This window comes from Tinamus guttatus, unplaced genomic scaffold (genome assembly GCF_059628265.1).
Source record: "Tinamus guttatus ecotype Peru unplaced genomic scaffold, ASM5962826v1 Tinamus_guttatus_pri_ptg000247l, whole genome shotgun sequence".
NCBI lineage: Eukaryota > Metazoa > Chordata > Aves > Tinamiformes > Tinamidae > Tinamus > Tinamus guttatus.
In genome coordinates this window covers 4,122,039-4,146,540 of record NW_028288781.1, presented here as the reverse complement: position 1 = coordinate 4,146,540, position 24,502 = coordinate 4,122,039, and the positions used below count along the sequence as shown (strand labels likewise).

Genomic DNA, 24,502 nt, shown 5'->3' with positions numbered 1-24,502 from the left:
TCCCTCCAGTCTTTCCCTAGTGTTCATACCTCACATTCCCTGTCTTAAAGGCTTATATCACCTCACTACTTAAGCAGTTCCCTGTGTCTTAGAGCCTCAGGTGTCATTAGGGCTTTTCTTTTGCTTCCGTGCTATAGAGACCCTTGAGAGATTCCTTCTGTTTTCTGTAGACCAGCTCCTTGCTGGCAAACCTGGGCCTCTTAGGAAAGTGAAGTGTGATAGGGCTTGTACAGAACTACTGACATATCCAGTCTGTTACTGTTACATACAGGTCACATCACAGCTTCAGTCATTGACTTCCTGGGCCTTATTTCTGTTATGTGAAAGTGAAAATCAGAGTGTTTGTGTAACTGTCAAAAAGAAGAATTTTAAGGGTGGTAGCAAAAGGAAGGGGAACAAAGGGATAAGGAGTCTTGGGGTTTCTCATAGTGTCTGCCTTAAGTTCAGTGACTAGAAAGGTCATTCCTTCCCACTTCCCTGCTCTTTCTGATCTCAAAATTCGTTAATTTAACCTAAAGAGTAACAGGTAACACTTTACTTGCCACTCATGCTATCAAAGTTTCTAGCTTTCCCCTTGGGTAAGGCACAAATCTACAGATTTATTTCTTTTTTTTCTTTTTTTTCTTTTTTTCTTTTTTTTTAAAAAAAAAAAGCCTTGCACACTTGGAAAGCTATCTCGTCAAAATTTGTGCATCAAAATGTTTCTTTTCCCCAGTGTTTAAGGCCTGTCCCTGAAATGCTACACACGGTGTAGGTCACTTACTATAATAAAAAGCATGTCTGTGCAGGACAAACGGGGCTTTGGTCGGGGTAGCTCCTGCTTCCTGCTGTATGGGACTACACCTCCCAGAAGCACCCGGGCTCCCGACTGAAAGTGAAAATAAACTGCAAGTCGCGATGTTTTCTTTTTCCTTCTCTCCGTAGCACATGTCGTTTCTCTTTTGTTTTCCCGCCTGCAGCCCCAGCGCGTGCAACATCTACGTAAACGCTGGGAAATCGCTCTCTGGAGGAAGAGGTCGGATCGGGACGCTGCTGGAGCAGCTTCCAGGAGCTACTGCTAGGCCCTCTAGAGAAGCCTGCAAGCGACACTGTGTGTGGCTAGAAGTCCCGACTCTGCAGTGAAAGCTCTTTTCTCCGCGATTCCCACATGCAAGTTGATAACGTGAAACCAGCTGCTTTTCCTGTTGCTACTGCCTCTAGTGCAGAAAGAGAAGCCAGTGCTCTCTGTCCCCACCTGCTACAGTTCCCTTTGCCCGGCCCTAGAGCTGCCTGGTGGGTTTGCGTTACAATGTGGGGTTAGGAGAGGGGTAACGTTCAGCAGGAAACATGGAGGCGGCGGGTAAAGCAGATGGTGGGGAACAGAGTCAGCAAGGCAGCGGCACAGACACTCTTGGAGACGCTTCTATGGACCGCTACTTGCGATCTCAGGGCTTATACAGAAAAAGAGTTGCCAAGGATGGATCTTGTCTCTTCAGAGCTGTGGCTGAGCAGGTAACTGTTTTTTTGAATAAAGCTGCTTTACACAAAAGCATGGGAAGTAGAGAATCTCATTAGTGGATGGTAATTAATGTTAAAATGCAGACAAGTACAGGTCAATGTGACAGTTGTCTGCCAATAAAAGGGAGAAGGTGTCCCTTTCTCCAGGAGAGAGACGTTGCATGTGTACAACATTCATGTACCATTAAGAAAATAAGCTTTTTAATTTTGACATCTTATGTTTTTCATGTGAGATTTCAGCATTTGGGGAAAATAGCTTTGTATAAAATTGTGCAGGAAAGTGAATTTGGCAGAAGGAGCTTAAGGGCTTTTTTCTTAGTTAGGTTGTTTGTTGTAAATTTGGAGAAAAAGAACAATATTATTATTCCTGCTGAATTCTCCCTTCCTTGCTTCAGTGTAACGTAAAGAAAAAAGTGATAGTGTTTTAAATAGAAACCAACAGCAGTGAGAGTTCTGGTGCTTATGTTTTGAGAGTTAAAATACCTGCACTAGTATACAAGTGTGGGTTTTCTTTTGCCTTTTTTGTTTTGTCTTACTACTTTCTCTACTAAGTTTTTAAAGATTTAGGCAAGCAAGCATTATTGTTCTGAAAGTAACTTTTATGTTAAGGGAATAATGAATACATTGATCTCTTGATGAACAAACTTCCTCCTCAGTCCACTGAGACTTTTTTTTCCAGCCCTTAAGTTTCTAATACTTGGTTCTTACTGTCTTGAACAGAGAGTAGAATGCAGGTGTTGTATTGGATTCTGAAGTCCTGCCTTCCAAATAAATGTTTGGACAACAGAGCTACACCTCTTAAATCAAGGGAATGTGACACTTTATCCTTAGGTTTGGCTAGTTTTTGGTTTTGACAAACAGTAATAGATTTATTCATCCCTTCCCGCAGTAACGAAATCTTACTTCATCAACTAAAATTATTTTCAGAGGGATCAGAGAAGGACAACAAATATTGCTCTAATTCTTTCTCTCAGTAAATAGTCCTAGAGTTGAATTTTGAATTTAGTATATTTGAGAATTCTGCTGTTAGTTAATCTTTGGCTGAATAATTGAGATTTTACTTGCATAAATACTTCATTTTTGAGCAAATGTCTTAGCCTGGTCTTACTTCTAAGAATATTTATTTCAAAGCAGTATTTACCATCCAGAAGTTGATTATTTATGCTTTTTCCTCAAAAATCATAAGGAATAGTGTTACTTTCTTTCATTTTTCCTTTTACAGGTGTTATACTGTCAGTCTCGGCATATCGATGTTCGGATGGCTTGTGTAGACTATCTTCGGAAAAATAGGGAGAAATTTGAAGCAGTAAGTATATATGTACTTTTTTAATTCTTCCTCCTCTTAACTATTTAAAAATCTTATTTTATTCCTTCCACCTTTGTAATATGTAGAGTTTGTTGTAGCTGTGTGCTAGTTGATTTAAAGTCCATGCTTCTTGAGTCAACTGACTTGTATGGTAGTAACTTATTTTCAAATCTTAGAAAGAGATCTCTATTACTGGGACTAGGAGGATACTGGGAATAGTAGGAGAACTAATGTTCCTTTGAAAAAAGAAAAGCAAAAAACAAACAAATGTACAAAGCTTTTCAGCTCTTTTAGCCTGAAGTGATACCATCAAAATCTGAATTGATTTTACTTTAGTATGATGTACTTATTAAAAATAACAAAGTGTTCCTATTGTGATAATTAACTACTTTTACAATAAATTTGCCTGCTGAACTCTGTTATAGTTGATAACAAGCTGTTGACATTCTTGCTTTCTGGAACTCAGACTGACCTTTTTGACCATTTCTTCCCTTGATCTGCATTGCTTTGTATTTAGATTGTGAGCTCTTTGAGGACAGTTGTCTTGAGTTTCTGTTGGTAGTTTATCATTAGTACAGCAGGTCATAGTCTATATGACTGCATGCTCTGAAAATAAAAAATATAATTAATTTGTACTTTTTTTAAAATACAGTTCATAGAGGGGCCCTTTGAAGAGTACTTAAAATGTTTGGAAAACCCACAGGTATGTTAAACTTGATTATTAATAGAAAGCAGTACTTTTATTGATAGGTAGTTTTTTTTACTTGAAAAAGTTATTGACCGAGTTTGAGGTCTTTGTGTTATGTGTATGTTCCCTATTGTAAGAAGATATGTTGCTTTCCATATCTCGATTTAAACATTTATCTTTCTCTGAAATGAGTATTGAAATGTTTCCAGCCTCTGGGGAGAAGGGAGGAAAAGAGGGGAAAAAAAAAAAAAAACCCTAAAACAACCAAACAACAAAAACCACCCCAGACAAAAGAAAACCCCACTGACTAGCATTTTTTTTAAGCTGTCCTTGAAGGAAGCACTACGTGAAGAATAAAAAGTTACTGATGTATGGAATTTTAGAAACAATAGTCATGGACTGTTGTTGCACTTAGTGCAGGGTTAACAAATCATAAGCTGTAAAACAACACTTGTACAGCATTACAAAATCTATTTTTTTTTTTTTTAAGATAGGGTTTGTGCATATACTTTTCTATTCTAGAAATTGAAGCATGGCTTTTTTCTAGGTCAACAAAGTCTTTAATTAGAATAGCCAACCAGATGAAGTCAGCTTCTAAAGTGAGTGGTAAAAGGGGGAAAATTTGTCTTTAGCCTATTCTATTTCTATCATGTTTTGTTTGTTCCAAGATGTTTAGTTGTAAGTTCTGGTATTCAGATCCTGTGATTATATGCTGTGCCAGGTGGCAAGGCATGCTATTTTCCAGTAGAACTTACATTTTTGATGCAAGAAATTCACTGTAGAGTAACTTTATCTACCACAGGATCATTTTGGGCTGTTTGGAAGTGGTTTGTCCAATTTGTTTTGTAGTGCTCCATGTGTCTGTGCCAAGATACTTGTGTGCTAGTGCTAGTTGTCTGTGTTTTAGGCAGAAGATTTTTAAGCCACAAGGTTCTTGTTCCAGTTGTTAAAAGACCTCAAAACGAGACGCTTTGAAGGAAGAGATTAACATTTTAAAAAGCACTCAATAAATGTAACGCTTCTCAAAAATCACTTTTGGTACATTAGCCTTCTGTTTATCTAGCAAGAGAAAGATTATGGCATTTTTCAAAGTCATACTTAATCATGGCTCTGCATTTCTGTAGCTGTTTTTAGCTCACTTTTTTTGCTCTTACTGGAACAATTATTGTTATTTCAAAGTGCCTTTTAATCCAATCTTATTATTTTGGCAGAAATCCAAGCTTAGTGTCATTATGTTAATTTTTGATATTAATTCCTTGTTTCTATGTATCTACAGATAAAAGAAGTAAAATACTTGTGTATTTGATTTAACTTTTTTTTTTTTTTTTTTAAATACAGGAATGGGTTGGACAAGTAGAAATAAGTGCCCTTTCTCTTATGTACAAGTAAGAATAAACTTTTGTTTTTTTAACTGAGTTCTGTTATGATGAATTAGTTTGTTTCAACCAATTCAGTTCTTTTTGTTAATTAACCATTTGGAAGACAAAAGATATGACAAATTATAACTCTGTTCTCCAGAAAGTTATACACTTAATATATGCACATTAATATATGGTAAATAATATATACACATTTAAATATAAATATATATATATAAAATTAGGGGGAGTATGTATACACACAGCTGTCAAAGTATTGGATAAAAATAAAGTGGACTTTTGAAAGTGACATCTAATCTTGGATCTGAATAACTTTCAATAATGTCACATGTCTCGCCTACAAATTTGTAAAGGTAGAATCATATGTTTTGTAGTTTTGCTAGTTTTCATATTGTAATTTTTCTTGCTACAGTTGTTTTTCTCTTCCCATTTCCCACCAAGTTTCATCTGTAGAGGAATGGAAACTGAGCTGTCTGGATGTTTTTTTTTTTTTTCTTTACACTGTGTTCTCCATTTTAAAAAGCAAGACCTGTTCTTTTCACCATGTAAATGTGAGAGCCCTGGCAGACATGATTTTTTGAGGTGCAGGGGTTCCTCAGGCCGTCAGGAGCAGTCTCTTGGGCTGCCAGCATGTTCCTTGGTGTGTTTTGGCAGCTGGGTGCCAACTGTTGCCCCCAGCAATTCTGGGTGCAGGTCAGCAGCACAGATGTTGCGTGGACTGTTACAGTTGTGGGAACCCTCTCTGGGAGGTGAGAATTGACTAGCATGGAAGCGACCGTTCCCTCAGTGCCCAGAATGCTTAATTTGGGCACTTTCATTTGCTAGTGCGGGTGTAGCCTAGGTAAGTTGCTCACCTGCCAGGAAAGTGCCAGCATTTCCTGGCTCTCTTGACAAAACAAACCTCTTCTTTCTAGTGGTTTTCCAAGGGGCAAAATACTGTGAATTTCTCCAGGTTTACAGAGCCATTGACTTTATGGGCGTTGCTCTGTTTGCCTCCATTTCATTGGTGTGTTTTACTTGTCACCAGCTCAGTGTGTGCTGTGTTAGTACATTTTAGTGGAGTAGGCCAATGTGTTCAGTTACAGTAAAAAGTTGAGCTCTCTACTCAACCTTACTGACTCTACTCTTCTCTAGGGCGTTTTATTGCTTTGCACAAATTACATTTTATCTTCTTTCTTTGCTGGGAATGGTTATAGAAAGCTTTTTTAGGGACAGTGTATGCGAATCCAACAATCAAGACAAATAGAATAAGATGTAAATTTTATAAGAAAACTACTTAGAATCCTTTTAAAAAGTTGGCATAATAATCAGAAGTGAATTATATCAAAAATTGTGTATTTGAAAGTGTTGTTGAGTCGTGATTAATAATGACTATTGTTGCATGAGTGCTTTTGGAGCTTCTCCACTGAAAAGGAAAAATAAATCAAGTTGATTTAAAAAAAAAAAAAAAGTTACTAAACATGGGGATAAAAATATGAATGGTAACTCTGCAAGCAGTATTATTGCTTGGATGGAGAGAGAAGAGTATAAATAACTTGAACAAAAAACAAATGCTGTATTTTAATCCTTATTAGCTGTATCCATAGTAAGTCTCTTCTGTGATGTTGTAAGCTGAGAACTGCTGTGGTAGACCATGAGCCTCCCTTTGTGTGAGGAAAGGCCAAGGTGCACCGCAGACACAGTATTGCTCAGAAGCCTCACATGCAAAAAACGGGCAGCCTGCCACAAAACTCCTGTGGACAAATGTAGATATATATATTTTTAACTATAAGTCTTCGTTGAGAACACAAAACACATCACAAAAGTAAACCTTTTTTTCTGACCAGAGTCAGTTGCAGTAATATTCTTCAGTATTCTTTCACAGTAAGTGTATTCTAATTAGTACTTTCTTTCTTAGGAAAGATTTCATAATCTATCAGGAACCAGATGCTTCTCCCTCACATGTAACTGAAAATGGCTTTTCTGATAAGGTAAAATTTTTAAGACTATGTTGAAAGATTAAGACTATTGTAATTAACAGCAAATAATGTAAAACTTACTATTCAATACAATGAAATGCTCTGAGAATTCAATTTACATAGTTTATTCTGTATATACTATAACTATTGTACTGATATATATGGCTGTTTTTTAAATACATGTTCCATATTTGAGATGTAGTATGCCTTCATAGTAATGTAAACTTTTTAAATTACTGGTGATAACTGGCTTGCACAGTTACCTTTAAATATGGTCAAAATAATTTAATATAAAGAGTGCCCACTAAGTTTTTTTTAGTGCTTTATTGAGACTTTTAGATATTGAAATTCAACAAAGCATGCTGGCTCAGTAAATGGCATTTAAAAAGTACTGTTTCTGCTAAAGTTGAGTGACATAAACCTTATTTATTTATTTAAAGGTGTTGCTATGTTTCTCAAATGGAAACCACTATGATATTGTTTACCCAATAGAGTATTCAGAAAGAGCTGCTCTCTGCCAGTGTAAGTATTGTGTTAGTTGGTTAAAAGTGTCTATTTTCACCAAAAATCTTGATTCCTGTTGGGTGTCAGTTGGAGGGAGAGAAAAGACTGTATGTGCAGTTGTACTACTATCTTAGAGTAGCCCTATTTTCCAAATTAATTGTTGATGATTGTATCATCTTACGAGTCTTTAATTATTACCATGTTGTGTTTTTGAAGCATGATGTGGGGATATACATATATATATATATATAAAGGAAAAGACTTACTTGCTTCTGAGTGCTTCATAAATGTAGCTCATCACATTTTTGTTTATGTTAATCTGTTGTATTATTTCTGATCAGTGTTCTCATTGCAACCCATTTGTAGAATGCCTTCACTGTTTCAACTTACACTTCAACTTGCTTTTCCAAGTTGAATTAATTTGAAATGTTTCTATAATGGTGGTGTAACATCTCACTTTACAATTGCTTTTGTCCTTTCTTCTCTCCTTCCGCAGCTCTTCTATATGAGCTGCTGTATGAAAAGGTTTTTGATACAGATGTAAAGCAAATCGTTGCAGAGCTTAGTGCTGTTGATGTGACAGAGGAAAGTAATGGTAGCAGTGAAGTATCTGCATCAGATTCAGAAGATGACAACTGCAGGTAACTGGGATTTAAAAGTTAAACTGCCTTTGAACAATGCACATGAAAGATGTCCTTTAAATTCATAGTGGGTAGAGGAATCTTAACAGGTTGAAACACTTGTGTTCAACCTAGTGTGATCCCCTGGGAGAACAAGCACACCGCAGGCTGAGCATGGTAACTTCATGAGAACTACTTAGCTTGCTCATGTAGCTTTATGGAGTTACAGAGCCTAATCCAACTTGTGTTGCTCCTACCTCTTGGGGGTCAAAATCTGTCGGAGAGAGGGCACTTGGGTATAGCTAATGGTGGAATACATCTGGAGCTTGCTCCACTTGTTTCACAAAGATCAAAAAAGAATTAAGTATTTTCATGGGTAGTGGTTCTTTTGCTGGGCCTGGGTGCTCCAGCTAGTTGAGTTTTGGCGTACTGATTACTAAAGTAAGAGTTGTTTTGCAATATAGAAGCAAACTTACATTTATGTCTTGGCAGTTTTTCTTCTGTTGTCTAATGCTGTTCTTAAAACTCTGGCTTGTGTAAAATTCTGTTGAAGCTCTGGAACTTATGCTGTGTTAATGCAGCATATTCCCTTTTCCCACTGAAAAACTTTAAAGCTCTTTCTGGGGTCTTTGCTGTAGTACAGAGTGGCATGTGGTAGAAATATTTTTGAGATGTCAGGGTGTGTGTGTGTGTGTGATTGTTGTGTGGTTGTTTTTTTTTCCTCTCTTATGCTGAAAACCTTTAGAAGATTGCTACAGAAAGAAAACCCAAGTTTCAGGAAAGGGATTAACTTCCTTTCTTGTTTGGAAAAGAAAAAAATTTAGGGAACCTTTCCAGTTAAAATATTCCTGCCTATGGAAACAATTATTGTAGTTAAATGTCAGAGTGGAAACCTGCATTCCTTTCTGTTCTTAGAACTTCCCTGTGGTTCTTAACCAGTAGCATTACTCGATATCGATATTGTGATTCTTAAGAAAATGCTCTTCTAACCTCTGTGGCCCCCTTGCAAAGATGATCATTTACTCACTTGAGAATATCAAGCTTTTAATGTCCTGGATTTAAAAGGAATGTCTTTGTGATGCAAGAGCTTTCAGCCAACTTAAGCCAAATTACAAACATTTTTCTACCTATTTGGAGTCCTGAAGTTTTCAGTTTCTGCATGTCTTAAGCTTAAGTCATCTATATCTTTCTGGAAGAAGTGTGGTGTGCTGTGTGTGTTGTGTTTGTTTGTTTATTTCCTCCCCTCCCCCCCAACTGATGACTAGTTAGGTACATGTAAATTAGACATCATACAACTGATTTAGAAAAATATTGATTTTTAATTATGTATTATAGTAATGTAGTTGTTTAAAAATTTAGCTGCTTCATATAAAGAGATGAGTGTTTCATGTAGTGAAATATAAAGAGAAAGATAGATTAGATACTTTTATCCACTTTCAAGATATTTCTTGCCCTGTTTCAAATTCTTTGTAATACAATACTACCCTAGCATCTTCTGTCACTTTTCAGAAGTAAAGCTACAATGGTTAGCGATATGAATGGATTGAAGTCACTTTCTGGCAACAAGGTATTTGTGTTACGGTTTATTTTTCTCCCAAACAACTTAAATTCTGCTATACTTTTTCAGTGTTTATTGTTGATGAAATAATTTTGAGTTCCTATCATACAGTGCTTAAACTACTTAGTTCTTTGAAAAGTAATGTTTGTATTTGATATCAGAAGTGTCCTTTTATTGCTGCTCAGTTCTAAATTTTGTTCTGGTGTGTTTAAAGGAATCGTGCTGAATTATTTCTTCAAAGCTAGTATATATTGTCAGCTTCTTTTTATTTAAGTTTAAAGCTTGAATACTTAGATATTTACAGTTTTTCATTTATGAATCAATGTAATTGACCACTCCAGCATTTCTGTTTCATACAGCACCTTAAGAGCAATGGGAACCCTACCTTCTTGGTGTTGCCTAAGAAAGTTCTTAAATCACTCAACCCATCAGTTTACAGAAATGTTGAATATGATGTTTGGCTGCAATCCAAGTGGGGTAAGTAAATGAATACTTAAAGTAACATCTTTTGCAAGTTGGTATCTGAAGTGGAGCCTTTTTAAAGCATGCTTCTGTAAGTGTTTGGTATAAGTGGTAGTTTGTATTTTAGGCATGGGTATTCCCCATGTGGTCAGTGTGTAGATTTAGAACGTAAACTACTGGGGTTTGCACTTTTATTAAATTGCTAACGTAATTGTTTTAGTATATGTAAAATAATTCTAATATTTCTGTTGATGTATTTACAGATCAGCAAAAACAAGATTTTTCTATTGCTGCTGGCATGCAATACTCAGTTGGTGATAAATGTAAAGTAAGTAATGCTGCATTTTAGGTGCTAGATGACTCCCCCCCCCCCCCTTGGTTAACAGTTTTGATATATCATTTTGGTTTCTTTCTAAATATTTTTTCTGTGTCTTCAACTGCTTGTACGCTTATTGTGTTCATGATTTGAAGCTTACACATAAAAGGGGTGCTGGAGAATGTAGTCTGATCATTACTGTATAGAAAATTGGGTGCTTAACTGCAAGAGTTATGTTAAATAAGATGACTGATTATGTTAAATTATCTTAAATAAGAGGATTTAGGCTTAAGTATGAAAACAAGTATATGTGGGCTCGCCAGTGCGATATGTCCTTACTGAATCCTGGAGAGTGCTAATCCCTGTATGGGAGGTAGGTGCATTTGAGGTAGTTCACTTAACTCGGGAGTTTTTTAATCATAGCTTTTCAGAGGGACCGAAAGGAAATATAGTTTCCATTAATGTTAAGATCTGCAGATGATTATTTGTAAAGTGGCTTTGTTCTAATGTCATTGCTTGAAGGGAATTACTTGCATTGTCATGCAGCATGAGGACCCTTTCAGATGGTAGCTTTAACAGTCCTGTAAGATCTCTGAATGTTTAGTTTTTATAGACAAGTAACACTGATCCCATATAACCAAAACTTTTCTTTGAAAAGTTGCTGAAGAGTAAATTCTGAAAAATTGGTGGTCTTCATGTTCTTAATGAAACTCATGTTCACCAAAGTTTAATAGAGGAGTTAGATACACTGTGCATACACTGTGTGTGTACACTTTTTTTAACTCTAATGGGGTTTTAATGATGAAACTTGGGGGTGACTTCTAAGAGAAAGGTATTTTTGTTAAAACATATCTTTTAAATTGTTTCATGTAGTTCTGAAAGCTTCTACTTCATTAAGTTATTTTGTTAGGAAAGCACATTCTCTCTCTCTCTCAAGAATTGAAACTTTAGCAAAGTTTGCTTTTGATGCATTTACTGAATTGCTGGTGTTTGTTTCTTTGGTCTGCTGTTGCCTAGAGTAAAGCATTTATTTTTAGTGTTGCCAATAAAGAGTTATATCCTCTCAGTTGATTCTTTGAACCTAATCCTTTTTGTCCTTAATATTTTTAAGGTGCGCTTAGACCATAATGGGAAATTTTATAATGCCCATATTCAAGAAGTTTGCTCAGAGAATGGTCCAGTTGTTGTATTTGTAGAAGAGCTCGGAGAAAAGTAAGCATGGTTTTCTTGTTGGTATTTTTTTTTTTTTAAAAAGAAAACAAGGTAGTTGAATTTGATATTTAACAATGTAGCTAAGGAAGAAGAGATCCTTTGGTAAGAAAACTGAAAATTTTGTAAGAATAGAAAGTTACCTTGCACATTGTTGCCTTTTTCGAGTTCAAGTTGAACTCTATTTGCAACATCTCTTATAAACCTGAATGCCATCCTTTCAAGTAATGTAAACTACTTGGACTTCCTAATAGTATTCTCAGGTAAAAATGCCGTTTTTGTTCTGTGTTCTAAAACATCAGTATAATGTTTTTCAAACCTGGCATCTGTTGCGGTATTTGTGGTTAAATTGCCTGTTAAGTGTATTACTTTTCTAAGATCGCTGTCCGCTTCTCTGTCTCAAAGACATTATAATATTCACTTCACAAGTAATAACTGATGAATTTTACTTCCTGCCTCAAAAAAAAGCCATCACATTTTCATTTTGGTATGTATTTATTATCATACAGTATCTATGTCCTGTTGAATGCTGGTTAAATTTTCATAGTTTTATCAGACCATAACTTAAACAATTTTTTTTGCTTTATTCATTGCTTGAGTATAATCATAAAGATCCATCTGCTTTAATAAACATATGGTGTTAATTGGTATTAAAGCTCCCCTCCTGTCTTCCCTGTCTCTGTTGTTTTTTAGGCATGCTGTCTCACTGAAGAGCCTTAAACCTCTTCCGCAAACCTCTCCTATGGAGGGTTGGAACACTGTGCCAGGGAAGAAGATAAAAAAGTTTTTCCCAACATGGGGGCAGAATGCTCAGCCTGGTATGATTTTTACCTGTCTTTCTGCGATGGAATCCTTACTGTCAAAAGTTTTGTCCTAGACGATAAAAAACTCTCTATAATTTATATATATATAAATATATATATATATTTACCTCTGTATTGCAGATGTAGATTGCAGAGGGCTAAAGAATCAGAGCAAGCTGGTGAAACCCCAGTCAGCACTACCTCCTCGACTTCAGCATACTGTGGGAACCAGGCAGCATCAGTTCCTATGTTCTGGACCCCAGTCTCATCAGACCTCAACTGAGCAAAAATCTTCAAGCAGGAATCCTTCCCAAACTGTAAGGTATGCCTCCAAATAACATTTTCCTTACCTAGGATTCTAGCCAACCTTGTTGTAGCCTGAGTGCCTATTTCAGATGCTTCCCACATGCTGTTTTGAAATACACTTATTGCCCTGATTATTGCTACCATCTTTCTGTTAACTGTTCTGTACTTGAATGCAAACAAACTTCTGGTCTGTTTGACCACTTTTCTGCACTGTAACTCCAAATAGAATTAAGGATGCTGACACTTTTGTCATGTTTCCTGTCACCCCCTGTGAAGGCATAAATATCCTAAAGATAGTTCAGTTAAGCAGTTCTTAAAGATCAAACATTGACTAGTTTGTTAATTTTGTATAGTGATGCTTCTGACATTGAATGACTTTTTCTTGCACTTATGGAAATCTTCTTTCTCAACTTTATTTTATGTGGCAATGGATAAATTAGGGAGATGGTGTGGTGCAGAAGGGGATTAAATCACTTGATGTAGGTATTTGATTTTTTTTTTTTTTTTTAACTGTGATCTAATACCTGTAGTTAACTTTACAGTCTTTCTAAATAGTGTCGAATTGAATAAGTGGTGGGTTAATTCTCTTCTATGTTCTCACAACTTGTAATGAGGAGGAAAGAATATGAATGCATATACAATCACAGGAACAATGCTACATAATTACTCTTTCTTTCTTTCTTAATCCTGAGTTTATTTGATACTAGGTGGTAATTGGATTTTCTTGATGAAGTGATGTGGTCTGTCGTTCTTTACAGAAAACCAGATTGTGAGAGAACTGAAGATCTGAACCAGAATAACAGAGATTGTAACTATTTTGGCCTGTCTCCAGAGGAACGGAAGGAGAAACGGGCTATAGAAGAATCTCGTTCACTTTATGAGATTCAGCAGAGGGATGAGCAAGCTTTTCCTGCCCTTTCTAATGTATGCTTTTTCAACTACTAGTGCTTTTTGTTTTCTTGCGTATCCTTGAACCATTACCTGAGAACTTTGGATTTGCAGCTTTTGCATTATAGTGCAACTGCAAAGTCAGAGGGTATTCTCTTTGCATGTCTTCCTACGCTGAAATTTGTGCATCTGCAATACTCTGAATGCAAGACAAACTGTGTAGCGTCTCTTGCAAACAGTTAGTGTCCACTGTGCACAGTTTTTAGGCATTAAAATGTAGTAGAAGTAGAGCTTCCAAAGCCATGAGCTTTTTTTCTTGTGTGTTGCTTATGTCTTGGGAAAGCTCTGCACTCTTCAACAGAGATTAGAATCAATTTATATGTTGCCTTTTCTGCAGAATCAGAGTTTAAAGGTGGAGGCAGAATTTGTCTTGGAGCACAGCTTCAGGTTAAGAAGTAGCTCAGTAAATGGTGATGTGATGCTTGAATTAGTAGAGATGACTGTTGTTTTCCATTTAGTTCACAGAAATCTTGTTTTGCCTGTAAGTGATTTTTTTTTTTCTAGCCTTAAAACTAACTGATGTGAGAATTTGCATAGTGATATAGATAATGAATTTTTGAGGGTTCAAACTTGCTTATGCTCCAAGTTCAAACTTGGATTATGCTGTTGATGGCTGTGTTTAGTTTTTAAAATAAGCAGATGAAAGTTGTTTCTTTCCTTTTTTTTTTTTTTTTTTTTTTTTTTTTTTTTTTCCCCCCCTAAGCCTAGAGAGCATATCTGCTGGGGAAAACATTTGTGGCCCACATAGGTTTCCTCTAAAAATGCGTGGGGCTTTTTGGATTTAAGTCCTTGGCCAAACTGAAAAGAGAACCACTCTGGGGATAAAAGAGTAGATAAAAGATGAGCCTTTGTGAAAAAGAATTATTTGGATGCATCTTCCCGTCCTTAGACTTCAGTCTCCCTCTAGGTTGTGGTTGTGTTGTATGTATGGACCCCAGAAGGAGGCTGCAGTTTTAAAGTGGAAGTTGTCTTAATTTTTAAAAAAGAAGAAAAACTTTATTTTGTAAGGTAACAATATGAATGCTTTTAAAGGAAACCTCTAAAAATTAAGCAACATGTAAGAGTGGATTAATCTGCATGATGCTAAGTTTTTTCTTCTGCAGAGGAATAAGAGAAATACACGTATGAGATGAAGGTATAATAATGTCATATCAGATGGCAAAGTTTGATCAGGCTTCTTTAAAAAAGAAAAAAAAAATCTAATTTCTACTTTTGTCAACTTTACTTTAGAGTCAGTCAGCTTGTCAAGCTGCCACGCAGACTGTTGATAACTTCAACCAGAAAAAGTTCTCAAATAATGAGAGAAGAAACAGCAAGTGGACTGCTGAAGTGGAAGAGCAGAAGAATAAAGGTAATGTGAAAATATTTTCACAAGTATTGTTTAGTTTGTGTGTTTTTTTTTTTTTTTTTTTCAGTTTTGTCTTCAATCATAATCTCTTGAATTTATTCAAGATGAGGCATCTATTCAGCCACCAAATAGAGGAAAAAGAAATGTTTTTAAAAAGCAACACAACATTGTATTGAATTAAGGCAGCCCGAAGGTAGCCAAGGTTGTGCTTGGGGAAGAAAAAGGGCAGGACTTCCCGCTTTGTGAGTGCACCTGAAGGAACAGGCACCTTCTTGGCATTTTTGTAGTGAAAGAGAAAAATGAAAAGCCAAAATGCAGTGCTATCAGAGCTGCCATACGTTAGATTCTGTTGAAATTGGAGCAAGTGTGACAAAGGGGCAGTGGAGGAGTGCTAAGAGTGCTTACAGGGGTTGGTTAAGAGGAAAAGTGGTTTCAAGTTTTTGATGTGGCAGGGTTAAGGGTTAGCATCAAGTGCTACAGGAATGAGGAGAGGAGAATGTATAATCAAGAATTGCCCTCTCCGCTAATTTTTATGTAAAATGGCTTTTGAATAGTCAAAAGTTGTTTGGGTCTTCTCATCTTCCTCTGCCCCTAACTCTTTGTAGTTTCCCTTTGACTGTAGGTTTTTCTCAGTTTGTGAGGAAGTGGAACCTACAAGTCGTTGTTAAAATTTTAGCTTTCAAGTAGTTGGCAGATAGTCAGTAAATCCTTGCCAAATATTGCTGATTTATTTATTTTTATTTATGTTTGTCCTGTTAACTTTGCTCTATCTGAACACTGAATTTGACCTTAGCTGCTTCTGTTTCTTTCCCTTGACTAAATAAAATTCCAACTCTTTGGTCCCCTCATAGCAGCTGTGATTTTTAAATCCTTTTCACCTTATCACTTTAGGAATGACTCTGCTTTTACCATAGTATTTTTATGGCACCTGTGCTGTAATGGGGTCCAAGGAGCAAATCTTTTCATTCCTGAGACCTCTGAAAAGTAACTTGATTTGCAATACGAAGAGCCTTGATCTAGGAAAGGATAACAGCATCCTGACAGATTTTATTGGCGTGTATAGCATGTATTCATTTTCCTATAGTTTTTTGTGGTGCTCTTGATTGCATTGCTTCTGATAACAGGCTAAAATCTAGGAATGAGCTGTATTTTCCTCAAAATATCTTGAGCCCAGTAGGTCCTGGGGGAATTGGGAGTAATTTCCAGTAATCAACATTGTTTTAGCTAATGGTGTGTAGTCTAAGTGTTGCAGTGACAATGCATAGACTAATTTTTAAAAAATACACACACAGCTGCTATTAAATACATGACTGGGGGCGGAACGTGATGGACTGACAAGCAGAGGTTGTCAGATATGAGCCTAGCTTAAAATTGTGTGTGGGGGAAAGTACGAATTTTATCATATGAAGGTTATGCTATGACTGTGTGTGTATTTGTGCCTGTGTCTTTTTAAACACCTCCCCCTAGCCCCCCCCAGATATTTGCTGGAGCTCAAGATATTAAGCTGCTTATATCAGTGGGAAAGCTTTCTAAATCTGTGGAACACTGAAGCATTCTGAACTGATCTTATGCAGTCAAAAGTAAACAAAACTTTAAACTTCTTAGGACTTGCATATGGAAATCGAAGCATTTTCACTCTAATTGATGTACAAATTGGTTTTTTTTTTTCCTTCACTAGGATAGATGTAGGATGAATGATATGCATTTAAAGCAAAGATGTCTGTCTTACTTTCTTGCTTCCCCCAGGTATCACAAAAGCAGTTAACAACTCTTAATAAAGAATTCATGCAGAATTTTGAAAAATCCTGATTAGAGTAGTTGCGTTAAGCTGCTGCCCTAACAACTGGTAGCTTTGGGATCCTTTGTTACTGGGAAAGAAATGAATTTTGTATTTGCTGGATATGTTGAGGTAATATATGGTGAGGTAAACTTTATTTTGAAGGTTTAATTTTTGGAAAGACAAACTTTAACTGGCTTAAGTTGTAATAGCCATAAATGGTGTAATGGTTCATTTACTAGGTTATGTCTTGGTGTTACAGAGTCAAATTCCAGACACATCCACTTAAGTCAGAAGCTTGAGCCAAATTCATCTGAGGTAATCTTAAAGAAAAGACCAAAATTTCATTTTATTTTTTCTTAATGTTATTGCTTCTATAATACATAATTGGCAGAGCGATAGCTGCCTTTTGAGCTGTGACTGCTGCTGCTGCTTTACAACTTTGGTGAAGTTATTCTAAGATTTGAGGCTTTGTATTGCCGTCAGCTTCCTCAGCCCTTTTAACCTATACTTGTGGTCTTTCTGTGCCATCTGAGTTCTCAAATCTAGGCTATCAAGGGCACTTGTGAATCTAGATTTGCAATTACTTAGGCACAGATTGCACTAGTATCATAGAAGATTTGAGGTTTACCAATAGCTACTATGCTAACAGACCATGATCTCTGAACTTTAAGATTCATGGCCTCTGGTTGGGTCTTATCTCTGCTGCCCTTTCAACAAGCAAAATATTATACTAGTATAATGAAGATTTAATGCTTAGCCCATGTCTTATGTAGTATGTTTCAGTATCCTTGAATGTCTTTAAACAAGTTTTGTTATTAGACTAGCCATGCCTGTTGTTTCTAACTTTGCTTTAGAAGAACAGTCAAGATGAGAGTTATCCAAAAGCTGCTTCTCCTTTGGAACAAGTGAAAAAAGACTCCCCAGTTCTTGTTGAACAAGTAAGAAATATTTGTTTAATTTCATTTTTTTTTTTGGTTGGGAGACTTCAGACAAAGGGGAACTTCATCACAGTCAAGTATGTGTTATTATTGGTAGGTTTTTAATTAGGTAGCAATTACTATGGTGATAATATCAAGATGCCCCACTTTACAGTTAAGAATCTGTTGTGTCCAATGTAAAATGGCAAACCATGATAGAAAAGCAGCTGTATCCTTCTGTATTCTGAGATTGAATATTTCATATCTTTCCCTTAAGTTCTTACTGTCCCTCCCTCAGCATGCTTTGATGTCATTGTAATAGTTTGAGGGTGGCTTTTCTTTTGTCTTGTAGAGATTCACAGAGTCTAAATGTAGTGCTTGTGGTACAGGCACTATAGAGCTCAGTGCACAGTTCTTCACACCTGACATCTCAACTCTTAACTCTCAACTCTTATATGTACAGTTTGTTACACTGCTAGTTAACTGTTGTGATAGTGCTAGTATGGGTAATGCTGAGCCATCGAGCCTTTATTGGTGTAGGCTGGGCTACTTAGGGCTCAGAGACAAGACATTTAGAATAATTCTCTGTGATTCTTTTGTTTCACAGAAACTGACTGACTGCTTGCCCAGTGTGACTCCCGCACCAATCTTTTCTGAGGTGCATCTGCCTCCAACAGTGCCTTCTATACCAACCATTGTGCCAGCTTGGCCAAGTGAGCCAGCAACCTATGGACTGCCAGGTTTGAAGAAACATTAATGCACTTCAGAAACCACTAACCCTGGTGCAGGTTTTAACCATCTTGCTAAACTGAAAATCCTCCCAGGAGGGGTAATTTCAAGTAGCTTCACATCCTAAAGGCAAACTATCTAAGGGGATATAGCTACTCACTGCTCAGTTTGTGGAAGTTCTAGTAGATTGTTTGTTTGTTTTTTGAATTGCCCATACATATAACTCACCTGACTCATTATATGAAATGTGAAGGAGATGAATGTCCAGCTATCTAATGAGTCTGGTCCTCAGCTCACTTTTTTGCAAAACCAGTGCAAAACTTGCTCTGTTCATCCCCTGATGTGTGGAATTGGCTTAGATTCAATATTGCTCATTTAGCTAGGCACTGTATCTTATCCCTCTTTTATCTTTCTGTATGAGAACTGTCTTTGGAGTCAGCATAGCATGTTCGCGTGGTACTTTAGTTGCTGTAATTGTCTTGACATACCTGAGTTGACTGCATCAGTGATGGAAGGTGTGTAGCCCAGGCAATCTGGCCTCAGGTTCAGAGGTGATTAAAAATGAGTAGTCTGAACTAGAAGTTTAAAGAAGTATATGCAAGCTCCCTCTCGTTCTTTCTCCCCCCCCGCCCCCGCCCCGGCCTTTGTATTTTTTTAAAAAAAGTATAATCAAGGTTTAATTATTTCTGGGAAGTTTAACTCTTTATCCCTTCTGAACGCAGTTCTCTGCATTTAGGCAAATCTTCCTGTGTTCAACTTCATGACTCAAATATTTCCTCCTTTGTCTCCCAGAATACTTTTTTTTCCTTTGAAGCTTGCTTTCCCACTGTAACTGTTGTTTAAAGCTGTATATTTGAGGGTTCTCCTTTTTTTTTTTTTTTTTTTTTTTTTTTTCTTCTTTCTTCCCCCACTTAGGTATTCCAACTCAAATACCTGCTCCTTCATTGATGCCGGCCCCCCCAACGGGACCTGATTCTGTTGTATCCCAGGCTCAGGTAACATCTGCTCCAGTTGCTGGAGTTCCTGTGTCAATACAAGCAGTTAACCAGCCTTTAATGCCTTTGCCTCAGACTCTGAATCCTTATCAGGATCCACTGTATCCTGGATTTCCCCTTAGTGAAAAGGGAGAAAGAGCTGTTGCACCCTCTTACTCCCTGTGCAATACTGAGGATGACTTGCCTAAAGGTGAGAAGCTCTCTGACCTGTCTTGCACCATTTTTTTTTTTTCTCATGGGTCTGCTTGAAACCTAAATAAAGGCAACTTACTTGTTCTGTCTTGTGCTTTAAGCCGTTTCAAAAGATCTAGTTTTTGCATTTCCATTACTTTGGGGTGGAAGGGGAAGGAAGTGATAGAGTCATCTAGTCACTTTTCTAGTTGTGCATTAACATTGCAGTTTTAAAGTGATTACACCTAGAAATCTGATATAATCATTTTATGCTTGCTGGTTTATCCCACTGTAACTTGAGGCTTTGTGAATTTATAAGACTTTCTTCAAAGATCTATTTCTTTATACAGTAATGAAAATAATATTTGCAGTCAAGTTTGAAGCTTTTTCAACAATTTCCCTACTGATCTGTAAAAATGTGGGCTTTGGCATATTAAGTATATTGCAAAAAAAAAAAAATTCTTAAGGACATTCTGTGTCTACTGCATAGTGACAGGCATTTACTGACAGAACCTGGAAGGTCAGTTTCATAAATGGTTAAAGTGAAATTTGGATTGCAGGTAAGCTGCAGATATTGTTATGGTGACAAAAGAAGAGTTAAAGATGTGCAAGCAGCAGCAGCTTAAAATGCCAGTTTGTTTGTTTTTTACTGATGTGGAACTTTGTGGGGATTAATATTTGTATTAGATGAAATATGATATTGTAGGTCTTCATGGATTTTTCTGTTTTCTTCTGCAGATAAGAATATTCTTAGATTTTTCTTCAATCTTGGTGTGAAGGTAACTTTCTAAACATACTTATGTTTCTAGGTTTGTAATACCATAAAATGTTTGTATGTGATGCCCCTTTTGGAAGCAGTGCAGAGTGAAAGAGAACCCCCCCCCCCCACACACACACACACACACCTAGCTTCATAGCATGTCTGTGTAGTGGTCAAGCCTTTGTAGACCTTTCTCTGTGGAGGTTCCCACAAGCTACTTGCATGTCTGGCCTACCTATGCAGGCTAAGGGCAGTCTTTTAACTTTTGACTTTTTAAGTAATTAAAATAGTGATTGATAGGCATATGGAGTGCAATTTGAGAGGAGGGGATTGTCCAAAGAGGCAACATGTTATCACAGAAGCAACTGACCAGCCCTAACACAAATGGTATAAGTGTTCCTTTTTCCACATTCTCTCACCTCTTCTCTCAGGCAAACCACTTTGGAAAAACTGTTAAGCTCTCAGGCATGTTTCATGAGACTTTGGCTATAAAATGTAACGATTTTCTGTCATGTTTGCATAGGGAGGGAAGAGAATTAGAGGAGTTGAAAGGAGGAAAGTGTTCAGCACAACATACAAAGAAAAACTAGATTGGATAGCTTTATGTACTTAAGTCTTTTTTTAATTTGTTTAATGGAAAATCCATAAGTCATCAGGAGGTGTGATTGCAATGTAATTTGAACAGTGTTTCATAAGCCTATCTGGGATATGTTTTTTAGGTTGTCTGTCATTTTGGTGCTTCAGCACCATCTACTGGTCAAATTACCCAGTTTTAGTAGTACTTCGGTGACAAAATCTGGTTCAGTAGTTTATTTCTGGGACTCTTCTCTGTGGGTGGCACAGACAAGACCATGCCAGGTTTTGGCCTTTACTCCCTGCCTGGTTCTTAAATATTTTCTTTCCTTGTACCTCCAGCAGCTTTGCGTGCTGTTGTGTGGCCTGAAATGTGGACCTTGGCATTATGCTATTAGTATCATCCCTCTTGCACCAGTTGCTGTCCATGTACAGCGAAGTCTGTGCTGGTGAGCCCTAGCACTGAGTAGTGAAACTGTGTCCCTGCCTGCTGAGGAGGGATGGGGGCCATTCCCTGAGATGGGTGACTTGAGTGTTAAAGTCACCCGTGGCGTTGAAAAAGCTGCAGCTAAAAATGTTGTCTCTGGACAGGTCTGGAGTCCAGGGATTTCCAGACCCTGGAAACTATCTTGCCTAGGGATCAAGTTGGTACCCCTTATGAAAAGGCTTTGAGCAGGCTAATGAGTAGGTGTGTGAACAAATATAGGCTTTAATCCTTAAGGATTGTCCTTGGACAGTGGCCTCATTTCAGGTGTCAATGCAGGTCTATTCTTGAGGTGAGCATGTATGTATGGTATGATTTTATTGTGGTGGTGGTGGGGGTTTTTGCTAAGTGAGCTATTAGAGTGCATTAATAATTGTGATATTTTTTGAAGTGAGTTGGAAATTTATATCTTAAAATACATAACTAAAACATGGCTTACAGCATCCTATTTTTAAATTAATTGCAGGAACTGTGTGATCAAGTTTTTGTTAGTGATAACTGCTGCCTGTTCCTGCTGTATTTGGTGCAAACACAAAAAATGGGAACATGATCCTGAAACCCCAGAAATTATTTGAAATTGAGGGCACTGTGAAGCAAACTACTTTCATTTGTCATTAACTGTTTTGAAGTGGTAAACAACCTGTGTGCTAATACATGTACATGAATATTCAATAGACTTTTTTCTTTTGGTCTTTCAGGCATACAGCTGTCCCATGTGGGCGCCCCATTCTTACCTATACCCCCTGCATCAGGCCTATTTAGCTGCCTGTCGAATGTACGCCAATGTTTCCCTGCCTGTGTATCCGCACAACCTCTGGTTCCAGGAGGCTCTGCCGACTCTGAATGAAAATGAAACCGCACGAACAAACAGGCACTTTCCTCCTCAGAACGAGGCCAGATCCAATGGTCAAAGTTCCCACATTGACAGTCGGTCTCCATCACTGCCTCTGATTATACCTACAGCTCAGGTGTCAGAAAGTCGAGGACAAATCTGTGTGGAAGCAGAGGCTCCAGTGCAGACTCTTCACACAAACTATGATGAGTCCTTGAGAGGCAAAAATATGTTCCCACAACTCCCCTTTGGACACAGTCCCTTTATAGGAGCTGTTCCAATAGCGCCTCCTTTCTTTCCTCACTTCTGGTATGGATACCCAGTTCATGGTTTTATTGACAATTCAGCAGCAAGACCTAATGTTGTCCTGTCACCTGAGGAGAAAGAGGCGACCCCTGGCAGCTCAGCGACCGGGTATTTGGCTAAAGGGTGCAGCCCTCCGCTTCCTGGAGGGAGCTGTGTGGAGCAGCCCACCGGGGGCGGTGGCTACACCGTGGCACCGCTGCCTGTGGCTGGTGCTAGCCGTGAATGCAGTGCCCCGAAGGAATCACTGGCCAGAGCATCCAAGTCAGAGCCAACTTGCACTCCCACAGCTTCTGCTAGACAAGCAATAACTGGGCTGCAAAAACGTACCCCGCAAGCACAGGGGCTTGAGAGGCAGGCAGCGATGCAGAAACCTACTGCTCCACTGTTGGCAGAGCCACCAAAAAATGAACTGAGAAGCACCATTCCTAGCCGTAAGGAAAAGGCTGATAAAGCTAGAGACTCCAAGGGTCCTGGCCATGTACACACAGAAAGCAGGGCACAGAGAACACGCGAAGAAAGCTCCGAAGATGAAAGTGAAGTTTCTGATATGCTGAAAAGTGGCAGGTCCAAGCAATTCTATAACCAGACTTATGGAGGAGGCAGAAGGCCTAGACTCGAATGGGGTTATTCTAGTAGGGGAGGATACCAGTTCCAAAAGAATGAGGAAGCCTGGAAGGGACCGCCCAGCAGAAGCAGAGATGAAGGCTACCAGTACCAGCGAAATTTCCGTGGGAGGCCATATAGAAATGACAGGAGAAGGGCAACGCTGGGAGATAATCAGAGGGGGCATCACGCATAGAATGAATGGATAATTGAGAATTTTAAATGCAAAAAGTCATTTGATGTATATGTTTCAGATCTTAATCTTTTTCTTCATTATACGGCCAAGGTCTTAAGTTTTGGTAAGCAAAGACTTGGAGGACATGAACTCGTAAACTTTTTTTTTTTTTCTTGGGGATTACAAAACCTGTTTGGCTTGGCATTTTTTCTTTGATGTCAGATTAGAAAACATTGATATAGGTTTAGTTTTTGAAATTTTTTCCATTAAGGTTTGTTTGCGATATAAGATGGTTAAATGTGTTTCCTAGAGTGAAAAATTAAAGCATTTGCTGTGATCTGGATTCTGAAATTGATGGTAACATTGCACCAAATATAAATGTGTATTTTATCATCCAATGCCTTAGTTCCGAACTGAGCTAAAGGAATTCTCAGCCTACTGCACTGTTGTCTTTGATATGCTTCCAACCCAAAGGCCTTTCATCTCAAATCTGTCAGACTTGAATGTTTCTCTTCTGTGTATTACACATATGGCAGCCAGCTAACCTTGTGTCTTAGGTATGTTGTATATAGTTCTTTTAATATTTATAGGGTCTATTTTTGAATTTTGAAAAGCATTTGTTGAAATCAAAATCAAGACAAGCAGTCAAGAATAGCTGTGTATTAATTGATAGGAATGGCCATTTCCACCAAGAATTCTTAATGCTGGTGCGACTAGAATGGTGCCTACGCCAACTTAATAATTACAAAGACAATAAAAATGTAGATGCTATGCATTTCCAAAATAATTCTGAATCTGTTATAATAGCAGAAGTTTTTTTAATGCCACTTTAACACTAATGCACTGACAAATCCTAGATGTTTTGTGAGGAGAGATGCATAAAATACATGTTACTTTTTTAAGTTTGTATGATGAGCTACTGTTCAGTATTTTTTGTTGATGCAAATTTGTGTTTTGCATGTACAGCTCATTGCTGGAACTACTTTTTTAAAACCAACCTGGGTATAGTTTCCAAGTGTGCTCTGCTTTTCCCTAGAATTCAGAAGAAAGTGGCTTCTGCCGTATATTTTTACACTGTGTCAGAATTCTGGTTGCTGTTTCTTCTGACCCTGGAAGGATTGCTGCAGTGTTCCTCTTGCCTTTGCAGCTTGGATACTTGGCTGCCCAGACCCTGCGTGTGGTGTACACAGTATTCACACAGCTCTGTTGCTCTGTAAAATAAACTGTTGTGTATATTTTTATATCTCTGTATATACTAGTGTAAGAGGTGATGGT

General features: G+C 37.6%; 1 protein-coding gene across 1 annotated transcript; it reads left to right on the top strand.

Annotated features, from left to right (window-relative positions):
* Positions 1–1,188: 1,188 nt before the first annotated feature.
* Positions 1,189–24,468, top strand: OTUD4 (OTU deubiquitinase 4). The gene is made up of 21 exons (XM_088526533.1): positions 1,189–1,491; positions 2,720–2,803; positions 3,456–3,506; positions 4,830–4,876; positions 6,768–6,840; positions 7,269–7,350; positions 7,829–7,973; positions 9,462–9,519; positions 9,870–9,987; positions 10,236–10,300; positions 11,400–11,500; positions 12,191–12,315; positions 12,442–12,622; positions 13,365–13,530; positions 14,785–14,905; positions 16,942–16,997; positions 17,537–17,620; positions 18,207–18,339; positions 19,244–19,513; positions 20,233–20,273; positions 22,010–24,468. Exons 1-21 carry the CDS (start codon positions 1,327–1,329, stop codon positions 23,246–23,248), a joined length of 3,405 nt encoding a protein of 1,134 aa, XP_088382659.1. The 5' UTR covers positions 1,189–1,326; the 3' UTR covers positions 23,249–24,468.
* Positions 24,469–24,502: the final 34 nt, after the last annotated feature.

Coding starts and splice junctions, on each gene's coding strand:
- OTUD4 (XM_088526533.1), top strand. CDS start 1,327: ATGGAGGCGGCGGGTAAAGCAGATGGTGGGGAACAGAGTCAGCAAGGC. Junction 10,301..11,399: donor CAGTTGGTGATAAATGTAAA/GTAAGTAATGCT, acceptor AATATTTTTAAG/GTGCGCTTAGACCATAATGG. Junction 12,316..12,441: donor GGGGCAGAATGCTCAGCCTG/GTATGATTTTTA, acceptor TCTGTATTGCAG/ATGTAGATTGCAGAGGGCTA.